The sequence below is a fragment of the Diabrotica virgifera genome, chromosome 2 (genome assembly GCF_917563875.1).
Source record: "Diabrotica virgifera virgifera chromosome 2, PGI_DIABVI_V3a".
Classification (NCBI taxonomy): Eukaryota; Metazoa; Arthropoda; class Insecta; order Coleoptera; family Chrysomelidae; genus Diabrotica; species Diabrotica virgifera.
The window spans coordinates 32,557,192-32,577,813 of NC_065444.1; the positions used below are offsets into that span (position 1 = coordinate 32,557,192).

General features: G+C 32.1%; 1 protein-coding gene across 6 annotated transcripts in view; it reads left to right on the forward strand.

Annotated features, from left to right (window-relative positions):
- Positions 1 to 20,622, forward strand: part of LOC114327271 (caskin-1) — a 475,220-nt gene that overhangs the window by 292,394 nt on the left and 162,204 nt on the right. For 2 of the 6 annotated variants that reach the window (XM_028275819.2, XM_028275820.2), the window contains exons 1-2: positions 1,636 to 1,835; positions 9,391 to 9,825. The exons of 2 other annotated variants lie outside the window; for them this stretch is intronic. In XM_028275819.2, coding sequence (XP_028131620.1) covers positions 1,811 to 1,835; positions 9,391 to 9,825 — 460 coding nt within the window. In that variant the 5' untranslated portion in view covers positions 1,636 to 1,810. Of the gene's footprint in view, positions 1 to 1,634; positions 1,836 to 9,390; positions 9,826 to 20,622 lie in introns of those variants that run through there. 2 more of the 6 variants (XM_028275822.2, XM_028275821.2) reach the window with 2 other exon arrangements.

Genomic DNA, 20,622 nt, shown 5'->3' on the forward strand with positions numbered 1-20,622 from the left:
GGGTTGCTATTTAAGGGTTGCGTCAGAAGTAACGTTGTCTATCTACTAAAGTAAGAAGACCTTATAATTAGGGCACACATTACGAGGAGAACGATACTTTTACACTTTTTAGCAACTGGTACTCGAGGGAAACATAGAGGGTAAGAGGGGTCTGGGGCGTAAAAAAATGTCCTGGCTGCGTAATATTCGCAGGTATCCACATGAACAGGAATCCACAGCTATGCAATACCTCGCAATGGTGCTAAAAAATAGAATAATTTAATCCTGACTACCGAACATCTCACCTGTCAAGACAATGTACCTACGATGAACGCCTACGCAGAAATAGACGGTACCTAAAGAAGAAGAACACTTTCCTGCTCTTTTTTTGTCTTATAATATTTTTCGATCTTTTCGGTAGTGTTGTCCCTGATGTCCAGGCGCGGATACAGAGGGGGGTCAACGGGTCCATGGACCCCCTATTGTATTTAGTCTATAAGTATTTTTTTATTATTTATTATTTTTTCTGTTAACTCTAAACTTTAAGCCATCAATACAACACTAAACTACACGACAACGGCTTACAAAGAATTGAAAGAAGCCATAAAATCTAATAAAACACCCTTCTCTGAAAAATAATCTGCAGGCGCATTTTTTTGGGTACCGGTGGAACCATAAACAACGGAAATATTTTTCTCAATTCAAATAATAACAAAAATGATATTTTAAAATGCTAATACATTACACTGGGTATAAACCTTATCTCATGAAAAGTCACGTTTTAAATTTGCGATACAATAAAGATATAAAAATTTGTATTTTACTAGATAATCCATGCGTACCTACCCATTGATGGTAGAAACGTTAATCTTTATGTTAAAGAACGACCAGTGAGAATAATAGTCGTGAATTGTCTATCAATCCTTTTGATACCGTAGGTATCTGCGATTATATGGTGTATTTTATCCTTAGAGTAAGTGTGAGTCGTATGGCTAAATCTGGAAAATATAATATTATTTGAGGTAAGTCTGACCACCCACCCCCCCTATTATGAATTTCTAGATCCGCGCCTGCTGATGGCATATCCTTTTCTTTTTCTTATTACCTTATTAAGTTCCTTCCCCTCTATAGGAGAGTAAAACATGTGAAAACTGTGGGGTTTCGTAGGGAGATCTGCGTGAAAATTAAAATTTCTTCTATAAAGAAAATTCTATTTGCTACGACGATTTTCTCGAAAGTCGAAAAAGCAATAATATATACATACGTATATGAATTCCTAATATATGAATACTAAGTATTTACAACATTAATAAATCTTTTCAAGAATCTCACTTCAAGAAACTATTTTAACCTTCGCATATTCGAGAAAACTTCCAAGAAATCCCATAACATCCAGATATGTGGTTTGCGCTGGCCAACATGGCGGCCGTATTGTTCTACACTTGTCTCATTGTTGAAGTAGCTATAAGTTGTAAAGTGTTTCTGCGAATTATCTCAATAAAGTATGATTTCTAGATCCGAACCTGTAGCTACGCAACTTATATACTTACACAGGTGGGCGATGTTGCTTTTCGTTTTGCTTTGCAATTCCTGTGTGGGTTTTTGGATACTTGGATACCACTCATATCTTACACTCACCACAGAAAAGTATACGACAGTCGCCGTCTGTACATTGTGCACGTTATCTCTATCTCTAGTATCGCTGTCTTGACGCAATCAAATCGCAAAACGTTTTTTAACCCCAAACAAAATCGGGAAAAGTCCGTGTTTTTGTGAGAAAGTGCACTTACGTGATTATATATTAAATGTTTCGTGAGAATTGCAATTAACTATGATCGAGATGAGCATATGCACACGTAGGTTGATGATTATGGAAAATATTTATCTCGTTTTTTGTGTAAATCCTGTTTGTGTGTAGTGAAAGAAGTAAAAGGTCTGCTTGGTGTGTGGCGCATCTGCTCAAAGTCAATACTTTCCTCAATATTATAAGTATTAATGAATTTTTATCAATATTAAATTTAATAGTACATATTATAATGAAAATATAACATAAAATTGTTTTGTGGCAACAATTTGAACAATCTAGGAACAGTAAAAAAATCTGAATTTTTGTATTTTTTGAAGATGTGTAAATTCAAAATAATGATACTTGCATACTTATCCATGGTTTTACACAGTATATTCTGTTTGCTGTTTACAACATTCCCAATCACCATTTCTTCTTGTATTTATCTTCTTCAGTGAGGTCTCTTTTTTTCCATTGCTGTTTTTATTTGCACGTTCCACTGTAATCTGGGCCGTCCTCTTTTCCTCCTTCTATTTGGTTTCCATTTCCATGTTCTTAGCGGTATTCTTGTCTCAACCTTTCTTCGCAGATGTCCATACCAGAGTAATTTTCGTTTTTCTATTTCGTCATTTAGAGTCTCCTTGACATTCATTAATTCGCTAATTCGTTCATTTCTCACTTTGTCCATTAGTGTTAATCTGCAGCTTCTTCTCAAAAACATAATTTCCATTACATATTTATTATATTTTAGATTCTTTTATTTGCGACCCACTTCTCTGAGCCATACAGTGAGCAGCTTTTCACTGTTGCATTTTCACTGTTGAGCAGCTTTTCACTGAGAAGATTTGGTGTTTAGTTTTGCCTGTAATATAGTCGCTTCATATAATCGAGTGTAATTGTTGGATTATTGTCTTTCCTTTTCTTAATTTTATTCATTATGTTTTATCTGATCCTGTATCTGCTAAAGTTACTTCCAAGTATGTACAACATCCCTTTGTTTGTTTTATTGAGTTGTTATCTATCACCACGTTTTCTGCGGTGTTTCGAGTAACCATGTTTCCAAACCCAAATTCCAAATTTTTCTTCCAGCCCTTTTTATCATGTATGCAGACGTTGTCGTCTTTGTCTTCTGTTAAACTCTAAACTTATTTGATGATCGGCAAACTAAAAGGCTATGGATATAGTTATCGTCAATTTTTACTCCTATAATTTGTCCTCATGTCTGGTTTTAGTTTTTTAGTGTTTCATCTATACAAAGTTTCAACTATATCAAGAACTGTTTTCCTTTCTTCTTTGTTTTTGTTTAGCAGTTGTGTAAAGTAAGTTTGCTAATTTCTCATTATTTCCCCTGGTTCATTTAGTAATACCCCTTTATCATTTTTCATATAATGGGTTAATTTTTCTGATATCCTATTAAAATTTTTCGTCTTTCTTGGTAATAAAAGGATTTTATTTCCTTTTTTTTTGGAAATTTTCTTCTATCTCTTTGAATTGTTTTCGCTGTATTTTCTTTTTTTGCTTTTGCATGTTCTCTTTTTATAATTTCCTTAATTTTGTGTATTTTGCTATTGTCGCTATTATTTGTTAAATATTTTATTCTTATATGGATTTCCAATTGCTTTTTTATTAATTTTCTTTAAGCTTTATGTATTCGGGTTTAAAACCTTTTCTTTACGCTTTTCCATTGCTCTTCCTGATCTAACTAGTGTTTTTGGTTCTTCGTTTAGTCTGCTGGTTATTCTTTCTTCTGGTACATTGTGTACAATCAAAACGTTTTTAACCCCGAATAAAATCGGGAAAAGTCCGTGTTTGTGTGAGAAAGTGATTATACATATCTTAAATGTTTCGTGAGAATTGCAATTAACTATGATCGAGATGAGCATATTATGCACACGTAGGTTGATGATTAAGATACGATGGAAAATATTTATCTCGTTTTTTGTTTAAATCCTGTTTGTGTGTAGTGCAAAAAGTAAAAGGTCTGCTTTCTGTGTGGCGTGGCTCATCTGCAAGGCATTACCAGTTTTCATTTTGATTAATAAGTTGATACTTTCCTCAATAGTAAAAGTATTAATTAGTTTTTTTCAATATTAAATTTAACATTATAATGAAAGTATATATAAATTGTTTTGTGGCAACAATTGGTCGTATATCTTCTTTAGTGAGGTTTGTTTTTTTCCATTGTTGTTTTTATTTGTCCGTTCCACTGTCATCTAGGACGTCCCCATTTCCTCTTTCGCGTATGCATATTTTCTTATTTTATTATAATAATTTTTTTATTTCTAATAATAATTTTCTTATTTCTCTTTCGTCATTTAGTGCTCCTTAACAATCATTAGATTTTTAGTCGTATTTCTTACTTGGTCCATTAGTGTTAATCTACATCTTCTTCTTCTTCTTTAAGTGCCGTCTCCCAATCGGAGGTTGGATATCATCATCACTATCCTTACTCTATCTACCGCTGCTCTGAAAAATTCTATAGAACTGCGTTTAAACCAGTCCCTTAAATTCTATTTTAAAATTTCAAATCGCTGTCCTCTCATTAGGTGTTCCAGATATTGTAACTTTCTTATTTTTGTCCTGTTTATTATTTCGTATTCTTTGACCATTTCTCGCAATACTTCCGTGTTCGTTCTTCTGTGTCCATGCTATTCCAAACATCCTTCTGTAACACCACATTTCAAATGCCTGAAGCTTATTTATGTGTTCTTGCTTCAATGTCCTGCATTCAAGTCCATAGCCATCGAGAACAGTAAAATGTATTTTGAATTATAAAAATTACAAACAATCTTCTTTTTGTGTCAAATTTATTTAATTAAAAAATTATTTTTTTGCACCCTGTATAAATAATTATGTTAATGTTTGTATTATTGAATAGAGAGTTGAATAACCCTTCAAATGAGCTATCACATGACCCCTATTCTCATTTAAAAAAAATTATCGATTACTTCATCATGCTCAGACGGATAAAGTAACTATAAGTATGATACATAGATAATATGCTAAAAAGTCATAATTTAAAAATAAAAATCGATTAGTTCCGCGATTTCTCGCCAAAATATCCCATTCCCGGAGAAATGAATTTGTTCCATAATTTTGCCCCTCTCTGTATATTATAGACTCTAAAAATACACCAAAATAGACATAGCATAATATGTAAAAATCGTTTCTTTATAAAATCAGCGGCTGTCCGATTCATAATTAAGTAGATTTAAATAAGTTCGGGCGCAAACATGTCTTGACCTTATAAATCAAAGTCCACATTAGCTATGAGTTGATGTCATCGTGTTTTTGTTGATTGATTTCGAAATATCTGTTAAGCATTAAAAAGCATGCAATGATAAACATTAAGACTGTGACAGTTACCGCCACTATCGTAGACGAGGAATTGTCTCGTAAGAAATTACATCAGAGGCCACTACACAGAGACAGAATCATTTGTTCAGAAAGTTCTTCCGGGGTAGAAAGAATCATTAAACCGTTTATTAATTTATTGTTCTGTTATGTTAATGTTCTAGGTTAAAGAACATGTTATTATGGTGACAATAATATCGACCAATATTATATATACCAATAGACCCATATTGACATTTTCTTTAGTTTAGCTGCTATTGTTCATTTTTTACTAATACCACGTCACAACTTTTCTAGATTTAATGGAAATTTATTTCTTGGCTGTAAATTTATTTTTTATGATGAATTAATATCAATACGAAGATAAATAGTTTTAGAACTGTTACATGTACAGTTCTTCAAAAAGAAGCTTATTATTTATTCTTGTGTTAATGCTCTAAGTGTCTAAGTCTAAGTAAATCTCATTGTATTTAGTAAATGTATGGTAAAATTTAACATTTCATTTTGACGACCTTATAAAATATTTCCTGTAAATAATTTAGTTATTAATATTTAGAGTGAAAAGCTCAATGGAATCGATACAGAAGAGAAAAAGCTCCTTACAATCCTCTGAAGAACTTCCTAAACTTACTATAATTTATTCTTTTATATATTTTTAAATCATAATAGCGTGCTGAGAGAATATTCCATTAAATATGTATTTTAAAAAAGTTGTATTTGTGTATTATTTAGCGTAAACGTAAATTACAGTGTGAATGACTAGTTATAAAAAAATATTTATACCTATTAAGTCTAGTATATTGAACGATATCAGTTGGCTAGTTACATTCCTTGCTCTCTTCCTGTCGCCTTCGTCAATATATGCTAATTTTTTCCATTTGTCCGCCATATTATTTTCGCGTTGTCGGTCCTCGGGATCATTTTAGTTCCTAAATTTTCAGTTCTTGATTTGTTTAGTCTACCATCCATACAGAGTTATAGCCATTACTACACGTCCCATGGCTCATTACTTTACATCTGCACAAATATTTTAAGAAACGAATGCTTCATAAATTTATACCGACACAATACATAGATACACTTTTAAACTCTGTTTATTGATATGGTTCATTCAACGAATATACGACTGACTCTCTTGGATTATCTCGACAACGAATATTTTACTGTGCAAAATATGAAGAACGAAAGTAAATTGAAAATTACATTGTTGTTTATTGGAATAATTATTAGAGCCATTTACTTTCGCACTTCTTATGTTGCACAGTAAAATATTCGTTGTCGAGATAATCCAAGAGAGTCGTATATTCGTTGAATGACCCATACTTCCGAAGTATCATACAGTTTTCATTTACTTATTTGGACAATTCTAGTCAAATCTATTTATTAGGTTATTCCAGTTCTGGCACAATTGTTTGATGAAAACATGTCTAAGTTAATGATTGTCTTTATATGGGATGAGCCACATTTGATGTTAATGAAATTTACACCCAAAAAATTTGACGACGTTTCGATTTCCATTCCGGGAATCATTTTCAAAAAACATTAGTAAAGAAATTGTATTGAAAGAGTGTAAGTATAACCGCCAAGGGGTTAAGGAGGTTATGCTTTCCAAAATTGAGGTTGTCATACGTGACCATCGTGTTGTAGGCAAGAGCCATGCTTTGGCTAAAAAGTTCTGAAGGTGGACGTTTTATGCCCTATGGTATATACAATTCTGATTATTCATGTTTTTCTGCATTATTTCTATGTGGTTTATGTGATTCTGTGGGTGGAAGTGTTTGCATTGTGTTTTGCATATGTATTGTGTATGATTGAAGGTATGCCACCCATTTTCTTATCCGCTATTGTTGGTATATTCTTGTCGTTCACTTCGTCTTTAAGTAGTGCTAACCAAAGTCTACTGCATTTTACTGATGGGTTCATCATCATCATCATTTGGCTCTACAACTCTATGTGAGCAGCGGGTCTAACCCTTGGTCTTAGGTTCTTCGTAACCACCATGTACTTGGTCTTGTCCTCGTTGATCTTAAGACCAACTTCCTTGGCTCCGTTCTCGAATAGGGTGAAAACTTCTTTTGCATCTCTGGTGGATTGTGCAATTGTGTCCACGTCATCCGCAAAGGCCAATAGTATTTTTGATCTTTATGCGGCGAATCCGTTTGTTAGTTGTGGCTGAGCTTTCCTTACTGCATGTTCCAGTGCGAAGTTAAATAGCAGAGGGGCGAGAGGATCTCCTTGTCTAAGCCCGGTGTCAATGAGGAATTCCTAAGACGTGGTGCTGGCAATTCTGATTCGTGCAAAAGCGTTCTCCGTGCTCACCTGTGCTAATCGTACCAGCTTTCCAGGAACTCCCATTTCTACCATAGTCTCCCACAATGCTTCTTTGCTAACAGAATCGTATACTTGTTTAAAGTCCACGAAGATTTGGTGTACATCGCGGTTGAATTCCCAGTTTTTTCCAACACCTGGCGTAGGACGAAGATCTGGTCTATGGTCGACCTTCCCGGTCTGAATCCGCTTTGGTAGTCGCCTATTATTTCCTCTGCGTATGGAGTTAGTCTTCTAAACAGTATTATGGATATAATCTTGTATGTTGTATTAATTAACGATATTCCTCTATAGTTCCGACATATTTGTTTCTCTCCCTTCTTGTGAATAGGTATTATATGGCTTTCATGCCAGTGTTTCGGTATTTCTTCTCTTTCCCAGACTTCTCTTATAAGATGATATATCTCAAGATGTAGTTTTTCTCCTCCTTTTTTAGTAGTTCCGCCTGTATGCCGTCTGGGCCTGGGGCTTTATGGTTTTTTAGGCACGAAATTGCGGACTTTACTTCAGCTAGTGTGGACCCTGGTATTTCAGGTTCGGCTAACTGGTACTGTCTTTGTTGCCCTGTCGTTGTGGGGTTTTCTGTATTTAAGAGTTGCTCAAAATACTTTCTCCATCGTCGTCTGTAAGCAATTGTCCTGCATCGTCGTATAAATCTTGATGACACATTTTTCTTCATTTAGTAGCATGAGGGTTGCTTCTTTGATTTTCTCTTTTTCATGGCTGCTTCCTTCATGATTATTGATGCATCTTTTCATTGTACTCGTGTGTTCGTTGTCCCACGCATGTTTGCATATTTGTGATCTGTCAAAATTCCTGTTTTTGATGTATATTTCATGCTCGTTTATCCTGGCGCTTAGTCGTCTTGCAATTTCTCCCACATAGAAATTGTTGAATTCGCAGGGTATTTTGTAGATGTAGTTCTTTCACCTCTCTTATGTGTTGTTGGTTTTGGTTTTTTGATAGGATAGATAGGTTTGTTTGTTGTTTTAAATGGTGTTGTGATGTTGTACTTGTTTCGCATGCTTTTTAATTTTTCTGATAAGCCTTTTACATAAAATATGGTATTATTATCATAAATCCCTTCTTGTGAGTGTTGCTGGATTTTTGTGGTGTTGTTTTGTTTTCTTTCTTCGATCTTGTGGAATTCCTTGTTTATAAATGAGTTTTGTGCCCCAAAATTGACTTTCTCAGCAAAATTGAGATTGTTTGTTTGATTTTTAGAGGTTCAGTGGCATTTTCGTCTCTAACAACTGGACACAGCACACATCTTTTGGAACAAATAATGTCAAATACAATAAAATTTACATTAATAGATTTGTCTCAAAATTACAATTATTTTGTATTATTGCGTCAACTCTGAATTTTAATTAAAAAGGGCTTAAATTGTAATTAAAGATTATGGAAATCACATTTTTGAAGTCCATAAAAGTGTCATTCATAAATACTATTACTCTAATGGCTATTCACAAGGGTTTACCCAGCGAGCTAAGCGGATTACAAGAACTATATACTTTTGTACACCTGGTCAAATTACATATACATACTTTATTATCGATAAGATAAGATTACGCCTCTTGAAGAAAGATTTTCAAACTGGCGATTTACATCTTTTCTCTCTCTTTGATTCCCGGACGTTCATATACCAATTTACCCCCTAACTAAAGCAAAACTAAAACTAAAAACTAAAGCCCTAGCAAAATTCAGAGTTGGCGCAATGATATAAAATTATTATAATTTAAAGACGAATCTATTCATGTAAAATTTATTTTATTTGATTGACATTATATTTTCCGTAAGATGTGTGCGGTGTTCTGCTGATAGTGTTCACAATTTGAAATATGTACTTTTAATGTACGTTAAATCAAAAATAACAGTTCTAATACTATATATTAATGAAACATTCTCTCAACCTATTTCTTATCGTTGATTGTCTCTCTTAGTAAACCCAGGACTAAGGGATTTTCGCAAACCCCTCCACGGAATGCCAACAATTTGCTTTCGACCGCCTCCTCTACCGCCAACAAAGAAACCGAGCCATCCGCCATCAAACACAAACAATCGCCAAATGCGTATTAAACAAAACCACGGCCTACTTTCCTCGACTTATCTCAGTTTTCGCGATTCGTCCGACGACGATTCTTTGAACGTTCGAGAAATCGAAAAATTTAAAACGTCGGACAATTTGTCGCTCGAGAAAAAATGCAGAAAATTGACGCACACGAATTCGTTGATAAGAAGAAAGGAGGAGAGGCCAGTTGTCATGACACGGAGTCAATCGGATGGAAATCTCGATAAGAAGGGACTCTCTTCATCAACGATATGCATCAATCGGTACATGAAAGTGCTCAGTGGAAGCTGGAAAAATTTACTCAATTGTAAGTTAATACTTTGTATTCATTATACGTTTCATATCAATTAAAATTCATCAGATTATTCACGCTTTATTACCTGTTCATATTTAAAAACAATCCCATAAACTTTACTTCATCCTTTCATGCGTAATAAATAACATATTACATCTCATGCACTTTATGTGAACCAATATGATGCTAATTGCTAATACAAACTACATAATATAATGATTTTCTATATTTTATATTTTTTTTTATCGAAAATTTTACTGCAGCCACCATGAGGTGATTGAGGAAATACAGTGTAGGTCTAGGTGGGATATCAATTTATCATTGACATTTATGAAAATTGGACAGTCAATAATTAAAAAATATTTTACACTATTTGTTTCTTTACAAAATTTCATATTTAGGAGGATTATCCATGGAAACAGGTAAGAGTGCGTATGTCCTATATGCAGGCATAGCCCAGGGCGCATCTGTTTTAAGATGGACGTTGAGAGGTGACTCATATTTTTTGCAAAAATGGCTTGGAATTAACTCATATAGTAATAATTGAGTTATCCTCCCGCTTAAAAATGTCCGAAACATTGTTTAAATAATCAAAATGTCAAAAAATGAAGGAAAAATTCGATTTTTTTCTTCGTTTTTTGGTTATAACTTTAAAAGTATTCACTTAAAAAGTTGCAGCACCATAAAAGTTGCGTAATTAAATTTCCTACAATATAGGATTAGTTAAAATTTTTAAAAATTGTCACCCTTGTTGCAAAATAGCAATAATTGCGAAAAAACTAAAAAAACAAGTATTCGAATTTTACGTTTTTCAACCATTTGCGCTAAACTTAGGACCTTCATATTTTACCCAGAAAAACTTTATGATACAATAAAATAATACTGTAAATTTCATTGAATTCAGTTCAACAGATTTTGCACAATAAATTGTGCAATCCAGCTTTCGCAAAAAAAATTCATTTTTTCAAAATTTTACAGGACTGAAAATAAAGCAGATAGCAAGTTGAATTTTTTTTACGTATAGAAGTACTATACCTTTCATTTGCAATTTGGAAAATTAAAATCGGTTAACTACCACGGCGTCAGGAATTTTTTTAAATAATCATTAATTTTTGGTGCTACGCGCAGGACCGCTTAACAGCGGTGTTCGATTCACACAAGTTGATTTCCACCAAAATTTCTTCCAATCTTTATCTAATATCTTATTTTCTTACTCTATATTTTGTTGTGTTTTAATATTTTAATTCCACAAAAATCAAACTAATTTGATTATTGTTTGTGAAATATTGTTTAAACAATTGCATATGTTTAAAAATAATAAACTTTTATTCTCCAAGTTTCAATATATGAACAAAGAAAGTTTTTGCTAAAAAAATTGTTATTTCAAAGTACAGAGTAGGTAGGTATATGTTTTTATTTTGCAATAAACAAATTTATTTATTTGTATCGAAATGTACTAAAAATTAAAATTTATCAATTATTATCAAAGGTCATTGGAATGCCCAATCAGAGCAAACGTATCCGCTGTTCTGCGCGTAGCACCAAAAATTATTGATTATTTAAAAAAAATCCTGACGCCGTGGTAGTTAACCGATTTTAATTTTCCAAATTGCAAATGAAAGGTATAGTATTCTTCTATAGGTAAAAAAAAATTCAATATGCTATCTGCTTTATTTTCAGTCTTGCAACATTTTGAAAAAATGAATTTTTTTTGCGAAAGCTGGAAAGCTGGATTTTTGTTTCTATTACCTCGAATTATTACATTATGTGCATGTTGTACTAAACTGTTGCCATTGTAGATACGGATACATGTAAGTAGGGAAACCTGTTTGTATCTGTTATTAATAAATAATAAATTGCAAAATATATTTAACCGATATTAATTAAATTTACAGTATTGTTTTATTATATCATAAAGTTTTTCTGGGTGAAATATGAAGGTCCTAAGTGTAGCATAAATGGTTGAAAAACCTAAAATGCAAATATGTACATAGTTGTTTTTTTATGTTTTTTCGCAATTATTTCTATTTTGCAACAAGTGTGACAATTTTTAAAAATTTTAACTAATCCTATATTGTAGGAAATATAATTACGCAGCTTTTATGTCAGTACAACTTTTCTCGGAAATGAATACTTTTAAAGTTATAATCAAAAACGAAGAAAAAAATCGAATTGTTCCTAAATTTTTTGAGATTTTGATTATTTAAATAATGTTCCGGACCTTTTTGAATGGGAGGATAACTCAAATATTATTATGAGTTATTTTCAAGCAATTTCTGCAAAAAAATATGAATCACCTCTCAACATCCAAATGTACTAATATTTTTACAGATGCGCCGTGGTCTAGCATGTAATGATAGTTTGAAGTTTTTGGCTAGCCACGGATAAATATTGCCTTTAATTTTACTTAGTGTTGTCTCTGCATAATTCCACTCTTTATTCCACTTACACGTAATTAAATTCCTAATAGAGAGATCTAATAGACAGATAAATATAGAGATTTCGACGCTCTATTACCTCTGTTACGACACTTGCCGACACTTCACGAGCGCACTGGCCTGCTGCTTCGTATCCATCAATACCAATATGAGATGAGGTCCGTTTGAAGGTAATGCCTCTGGAATTTTCTTCAGCCTGTTTCAGTTCAGATTTTAGCATTTTCTGTATGGGGCTTTTAGGATACACATAATTTATGGATTATAAAACACCAAGATGATCGCACCAAAAGATGATTGGATAAGCATTTTGTGTTTTTTTTGACACGTTCAAGAGCTTTGAATATTGCATAAAGTTTAGCAGGAAAATGCTGAAATATTTGAAATTTTGGAATTTGCTGGAGTAAAAAATCCAGAAAATTGACGCACACGAATTCCTTGATAAGAAGGAAGGAGGAGAGGCCAGTTGTCATGACACGAAGTCAATCGGATGGAAATCTCGATACGAAGGGACTCTCTTATCAAGATTTGACTCTCTCTCGTCAACGATATGCATCAATCGGTAAATGAAAGTGCTCAGTGGAAGCTGGAAAAGTTTACTGAATTAGTAATTTAATCCTAATGAAAAAGTAATTTAATGCTTTGTATTCAATTATACGTTTCATATCAATTAATATTCATCAGATTATTCACTCGTTTTTTTACTTGCAAGCTAATTTGTGATACACGCTTTTATACCTGTTCATATTTAAAAAAATCTCATAAACTTTATTTGCATCATCTGTTCATGCATATTAAATAACGTATTACATCTTATTTTGTAAATAGTACTCTTCATGTGTACCAATGTGATGCTAATAAAAACTAACTGACTTATATTTTATGTTTTCATATTGTTTTATAGATTCTTTATTTAAATGTTGAATTAAATGAATGGCTTGACTGTATTGGGGGATTATACAGAGAATGTATTAACAGTTGTAGATTGCTGTAGAACAATTTATTCAAGAGGGTGATTATCATCATCTACGTTTGTCTCTCTATGCAATTAAATGTAGATATGTCATCTCAAACAAAGCTTGTACCGAAAAACTTATTGACATGTTGATTTTGACATATTTATAACGTCACTATCTATAACTTTTTCTGTCGACATTTTTAATTGTTCATTTAATGGACACACCCAATTGAGGTTTTTACGTTTTTGTATTAGTAATGGATTAGTAAATAAGAATACATACACCTATTTTAGCTCTTGAGATTTTTCTCTTGGGATCTTAACTCAATTTATGGAAATGTTCACTCTTATTGCAGTTCTCCACAACATAGTGAATTTTATCACTACATGACATTTGCCTTGTTTGTTTTCGTTATTTATTTTAATCAATAATGTTTCAACTCACTTAAGGTTGATATGAACCCTCAATTAATTTGTTTCTGATCCTAGAGATGGCTCTACTGTAGCATGCCATTGTGGTAACATTTTCAACTTAATTGTAGATTTCTACATGATGACTCAGTAATATGTAGAAACCTGAACACTTTTTTATCGTTACACCCATCGGCTCAATTGGCTATGATGCCAAATTGTTTAAACAGTAATTTTATCAACGCCTAATAACAATGTTAATAGCAAGAAACATTTAGTCCATGTTATGAGGCCGCTCCCGTCTGAAAGAAAATTATGTGTCGGTTTCTTTGCGGAAGGAAATCTGAGGGCGAAATTTTTGGCCAGAAATTGGAAAGAAAGGTATCTTGTCATTTTTCTCAAAAGTTGATAGTTTTCGAGTTAGGGGCGATTTAAAATCTGAAAAATGCGATAATACGCATTTTCGAAGCTTAAAAGATCATTTATCTTAATATATCGCACATCCCATTCAATACCGATACAACTGCGGGTTTCTTCTTCTACAAAATAGATATTTTAAGACAAGTAATTGAATATTAGAATATTAGTAATTCAATAGCACACGAATGGATATCTTTTTTCAAAAACAAGTAATATTTAACCGTTATAAATATTTGTAAGATATGGCGGTATTCGTATTGCATTATCTTTTTAAATAACTCATTAACCATAACTGCTACTGTTATGGTTATACAGATTAACAATGAAAAAACAGACAAAGTTATAAATGGTAGTTTACTAGATAAATCTAATAATTATAATTGTATATTATTAAAAATCACTTACAAGAAATTAACTCAACAAATTGAAATAAAATGATTGGTGTACATTTGCAATAAGATTTTTTTGCATAGTTCCAGTAAATGCTCTTTTGTTTTCTCTTCTACAGTAGGAGGCTTTTCGTAGGCTGGTTTTAAGTTATATTGCTCTAAAATATTATTATTATCAGAAAAACGTCGAGTAGAAAGGTCAATAGTTTTATAGGTTGTATAGTCAAAGTTAGTTTTGTTAAAAACTTTTGTAGGAAAACACGTTTCTACTTTAAGAATTTGTATATTATTCCATATTACTTTCTCGTTATCCGAATTTTTGGTGAATTTTTGTCCAAAAATTTTTGAAAGGTACTTGAAGTCAAAAAAGTCTTCAGCGTCCATTTCATTCCAATAGCTAGAGAGGCATGTTGCAATTTAATTTGCTCCTCGCATAGCAGTGGCTTCGTGCCAAAAAAGCAGGAACCGTTTGCGATGCTACTTCGAAAATCGTAAAATTAAAGCAATTGAGGCAGGACTTATAAAAAAATGGAGAGAAATATCTCCGCAATGCGTAGGTAATACTGCTTGCAAATCGAAGCAAGCTACTATGAGTTTATTATTTTTTATGTAGGCTTTGTAATATCTTTTGCTTTTTCTTCTCGGCTTCTTTCTTTACTACGAATGTGACGTGTGTATTGTTCTTGGCCTTTGTATTTTTCTTCTTGATTGCGTTGTTTATACACCTCATAAGTTGCGCGCTGATCTTTCGTCGGTTTAAAAAAAGAGATATTACATTCTGTGTTAGAAAATGTTTCATATGTACATGTTTTGACAGATGGCAACTGCTTTTCTTCTCGTTACTCTTTGTAGTATCTATACATCTGAGCTAAGGTTAATGATCCATCAAGGAATTCTCTACGAGTTTGAGCTCTTAAATAGTGAGACTCTACGCGCTCAAAGCTATTTATGTGTTTTCTTACGACGGTTTCCTTAAGTTTCTCGTCTATCGTGCGTTTTTGATGATTTCCTCTATTATCTTTCTGAACGATGTTATAATCTTTTGACTCAGCCCAACTTGTTCGAAGAAATCGATTTCCAATATTAAGGGTATTCATAAAAATATTTTGCATGCTCTTCTCCTTAATTTGTTTATAGTTAAATAAAAACATAAATTCTTTGTCCTATTACTTCCTTCTACAACTCTCCCATACTTCGGAATATTGTGCAAACGTTTCTGTAAAATACCCCTAGAACTCGCAACATGTGGCGGTATTACATTAAAATATAATATTATATTCTCCGTGCAATATCCATACATGATACAGTTACGGCGCTACAAACTACGTTTTTGAAGTTACGTCACTAATGTTCTCAGCAAACGATGTGTATTCTCGCAATTTTCAGATTTTAAATCCATTGTAACTCGAAAACTGTTAACTTCTCAGAAAAATGAGAAGATATCTTTTTTGTTTAGAAGGAGACAAAAAACCTAAAAAATTACAGGGCAAAATAGGAGATGGTTGAAATAGAGCCTGCCGCATTGGCATTAAAATCGGATGGACGCGCATAATTAACAATTAAAAAACAACCGTCTAAATTGAAGTTAGACCCGATTACTACTCAGAATTTCAAAAATGAATGTTTAAACTTTACTTTAAGGACTTGCCAACCTTAAATATAATAATTTAAATATGAGTTTTTACGCCTCGAAAATGTGTATTTTCGCATTTTTCAGATTTTAATTCACCTCTAACTCGAAAACTATCAACTTTTGAGAAAAATGACATATATTTCTTGCTTAGAATGACCCAAAAAACAAGAAAAAATATTTTCCTGGACAAAAAATGGTAATATTGTGAATTTATTTAGAAACATTTTTTAAACAATTTCTGCCCAAAAATTTCGCCGGCACCCTTCTGATTTATTTAAAGGGGATATTTTTGAATAGGAATCCGCAAAGAAACCAAATCAGATTCTTTTTCAGACGGAAGCGGCCTCACAACATAGACTAATTACATATTATGTTTCTCGGTAACTAAATATTCCAGTTAGTCAGGCATTCATCTTATCTCACACAGATCTCCCGTGAAAAGGAAAAACCTAGTAAAGTGACTTACTAGGTTTATGCTTAGTATCAATTGTGTGAAACCCCATGAAGCTCTTTATCGACTGGTACTTAAAACTTGTAAATACTTGCATTTTTAAGAAAGTTATTTCAGATGGAAAATCCTAGCAAAATGGTAATTTCAATAAATTTGGTTGGAAAAACCTAGCATCTTGTTATTTTTTTAGAATAAACATAGCAACTTATACAGTGAACGATACATTTCTACTTATTTCAGAAGGAAAAATATAACAAAGGCTTTTACTAAATATTTCCTTTGAAAAGTGTATATATAAATATTTTTTTTAAATTGGAAGTTCCTAATAACATACCTTACCATTTTTAAGCCGAAAGACAAAAACGTCATATTTCTAAACAAAAAACTAGCAAAGTCATTTACTAGATATATCCATATTTTTTCCGGTCATTTAAACTCGGCGAATTATTTTAAAGTGTGTATGCTAGGTATTTCCAATTTAATTCCGCTTTGGCGCGAAAACGAAGGATCTTTTACTATGTTCTTCCAATGCACTTCGTTAAATTATTCAGTCTGTCGAGCCAGTCTCAACTGTGTATACCTACATATACTCGTCTGGTGGTGAATTTGTTTTAATCTAATTATATAAAGTTTTGAAAACTATGTCTAAAAGAAAAAACATTATAATGGCTTTGGCTAAGGAAAATAAAGTAGTTTGTGTTCAGGAAGTGGGTGATCTTGAAAAGCGGTGAGTATTAGTTTTTACATTACAAACAAAGTACAATTTTGTTTGTTTGATTTTCAAAAAACAAACAATCAGTAAAATGGTAGATAATTCAAAAGAAATGCTGTAACGAATGCATTCTTTTTGTTATAGGTATAGTGAACTTGCGTCCTTTGGTCAAGATTGTTTGAAATCGATACAAGATACTGTGAAAGACGATTATTTGGTTGATAACCTGATGATGGACGGCTTACAAAATCAAAAGTAGGTTTCTAGATTTATTTATACGGACTTCTGATTATAAAATTAACATATTCTGAATAAATCAACATTTCTTGAAACAAAAAATAATATGAACCGACTTATTTATTACTGTAAAAGGTGATAGGTTACAACAAATTAATTTAGTTGATATTTAGAAAATTCGCATGTCAGCTGATTGTTAATAAATATTTAGGTTACCATTACTTATGTAACAAAAATCGTTATATTTGTGTGCAGTGGATATTCAATTACCAAAACATTTTTCTATTGACTATGTTTCGTGGAAATTATTTTAATTATCTTGCTCATATTCGTATACTAAAAAGTATTTCTTAAACACATTGTGTATTTATAGCAAATGTAGCAATTTTTAATTCTAAACTTCAGAAGTTAAAATATGTGTATTATCATTATTTTTAGAGTAATTTATAAACAAAAATCAAATAAACTAAGCATAACAGTTTATTCAGAAGAGCCTTCGAACTCAAAAGCTTTTGGTTTGGAGTATTATTACAATGATAATAATAATATGGACGTTTGTCGCTAGCATTTTTGATTTTTATTTTTTTATTTTTAGTGATAATGATAACCCCTCTACTAATGAAAACCATTTTTATGATATTCAACCAATATGTTTAGTAAGAGATATTAGGAAGGAAGAAAACACAAAAGTTTATACCGAATTAAAACCGCTACCATTAATTGATGGAACAAAGGATGGTAGTCAAAATGATACGGATGTTAATAATGAATGTCACAAAGAAAAATCGGTTGATGTTATAGACGTTTGTCAGCATAATAAAGGTTACTAAATAAAATATTAATTATTATAAACAATTAGACCAAACTTATACTTTTTAGATGACACAGTTGACGATGACTCAGATTTAGACCCTAGTTATGACCCACAAGAATCTGAAGAAATAAGTTATGAGACAAAGAAAAAAAGGAGAATAGCAAAATTTTTTCAAACTGAAAATGAAAAAAGTGTAGTTGGCACTGTTATGGAAAATGAAGGTTTAGTAGATAAACAATTGAAAGATATAAACCAGGAAACTCTGCCAGGTAAAAATGCTTTGTATTTTGTGTTTCACATGAATTAACTAATATCTACGTTTTTTATAGAAGCACAAATCAGTGATAAAACCGATGAAGGATACGAGAAAAACAGAAAAAAAAGAGCAAGAACAGCGAAAGAGCAAATTGAGAGGCATCTAGAAAAATATCAGTTATTAGAACCATGTAATTGTAAAAAAAAATGTAGAGAATTTTTATCAGAAGAAAGAAGACAAAATATTTGCCAGTCATTTTGGAAAATGAGTTTTGGCGAGAGAAGTCAATATTTTAATGCCAGTATAAAGATTGGGGGTATTAAGAGAAGAAAAGTAGATAGTGAAAATAAACGTCAACACGTCCTTACATACTCGTTGCTCAAGGATGATGGTATTGAAATGAATGTGTGTAAGCAAATGTATTTACATACACATGGAATGAAAACTGATGGTATGATAACGGACTTCAAAAACAGATATAAACAATCTATGGGGTTAGAACTGGTTAAGGATAAACGAGGCTCGTCTGTTCCATCTAACAAGAAGGATCCCATTCTAATAAGAAACCATATTGAATCTTATAATCCGCAAATATCACACTATAAATTGCAACATGCTCCCAATAGAAGATATTTATCTCAAGAGCTATCTATTACTGATATGTGGAAACATTTTTGTGAAACTCATGAAAAAATATCTTATGACAGATATAGAACTGAATTTAATTCACTTAACATTGGATTTGATCAACCAAATCAAGATGAGTGTGACATTTGCGTACATCAAAAAGAGCACAAAAAAATATGTACAATTCCAGAGACTTGTGATCAATGTAATACGTTTAATGATCACCATATGGCATATATTGCTGCCAGAAAAGCGTATGATAATGACAGACAGCACGACTATCCAGACTCATTTAAAGTTTATTGCGCGGATATGCAAAAAGTGTTACTACTTCCAAAGTTATCTTTAAAAAAATCTGTCTTTGTTAGTAAATTAGTTGTGTTCAATGAAACTTTTGCTTCGTTAACAAAAGATGAAGAAAATATTTGCGTTTTGTGGCATGAAGCTATAAGTGGTCGCTCGGCGGAAGATGTGGCATCAGCATATTGCGGGCTTATTCAAAGATCCTCAGTTAACGTAGAGCACTACGAATTTTGGTGTGACAACTGCAGTGCCCAAAATAAAAACTGGAAATTATTTACGTCATTTGTGGTAATTGTCAATTCTAACTGGGGTCCAAACAGTATTACTTTAAAATACTTTGAAGCTGGGCACTCTTTTATGAGAGCCGACAGTGTCCACGGAAACATTGGCAAGCTATGGAAAAAGAGATCCAACATTTATGAAATGAACGACTTAAATGAGCTAATATTAAAAGCCTCTAGAAAAAATAAAACCTTACTAATGAAACATGATGATTTTTATCGCTTTAAAGACGGTGTAAAACAAAGAACAAAAAAAGATGAAAATTTCCCAAAACTTAACGTGATTAAAGTAGTACAATTTAGAAAAGGGTCAAGACAAATGTTTTATAAGAAAAGTCATACTGAAAACGAATTTATTAATTTTGACTTTTTAAAACCTAAATTTAATCTGGAAATGCCTGAGAGCAAAACTGAAGATAGGGGTGTAAATGTTCAAAAAAAACAAAAAATAATTACAGAGCTTCTTCCTGCAATGCTAAGCCAAAAAAGATTCTTTTGGGAGAAACTACCTGTTTCTGAAACATCAAATGATTTACTAAATAATCGAGTTTAGTTTTTATTATTTTTGTTTGTTTTATGTAATTAAATGTTGAATTCAAAAACTTTTTGTAATTTTTCTAATAAAATATATGTAAAAATTATAACTTTACCTACTTTTTATTTTTAAAAACCAAAATGTACCTAACTACTTGATTTTACATAGTTTTAAAGCAATCATAAAGTATCATATTAGCAAGTGTAATATAGTACCTACTAGTTTTTTCCTTGGCAAAAATAGTATGAATTAGGAACTAAGTAAGCATACTAGCTTTTTCCGCAGCAAAATCAATATTTCTTTGCATTTCAAAAATAGTAAGTGACATAGAATTAAAAAAACTGCAA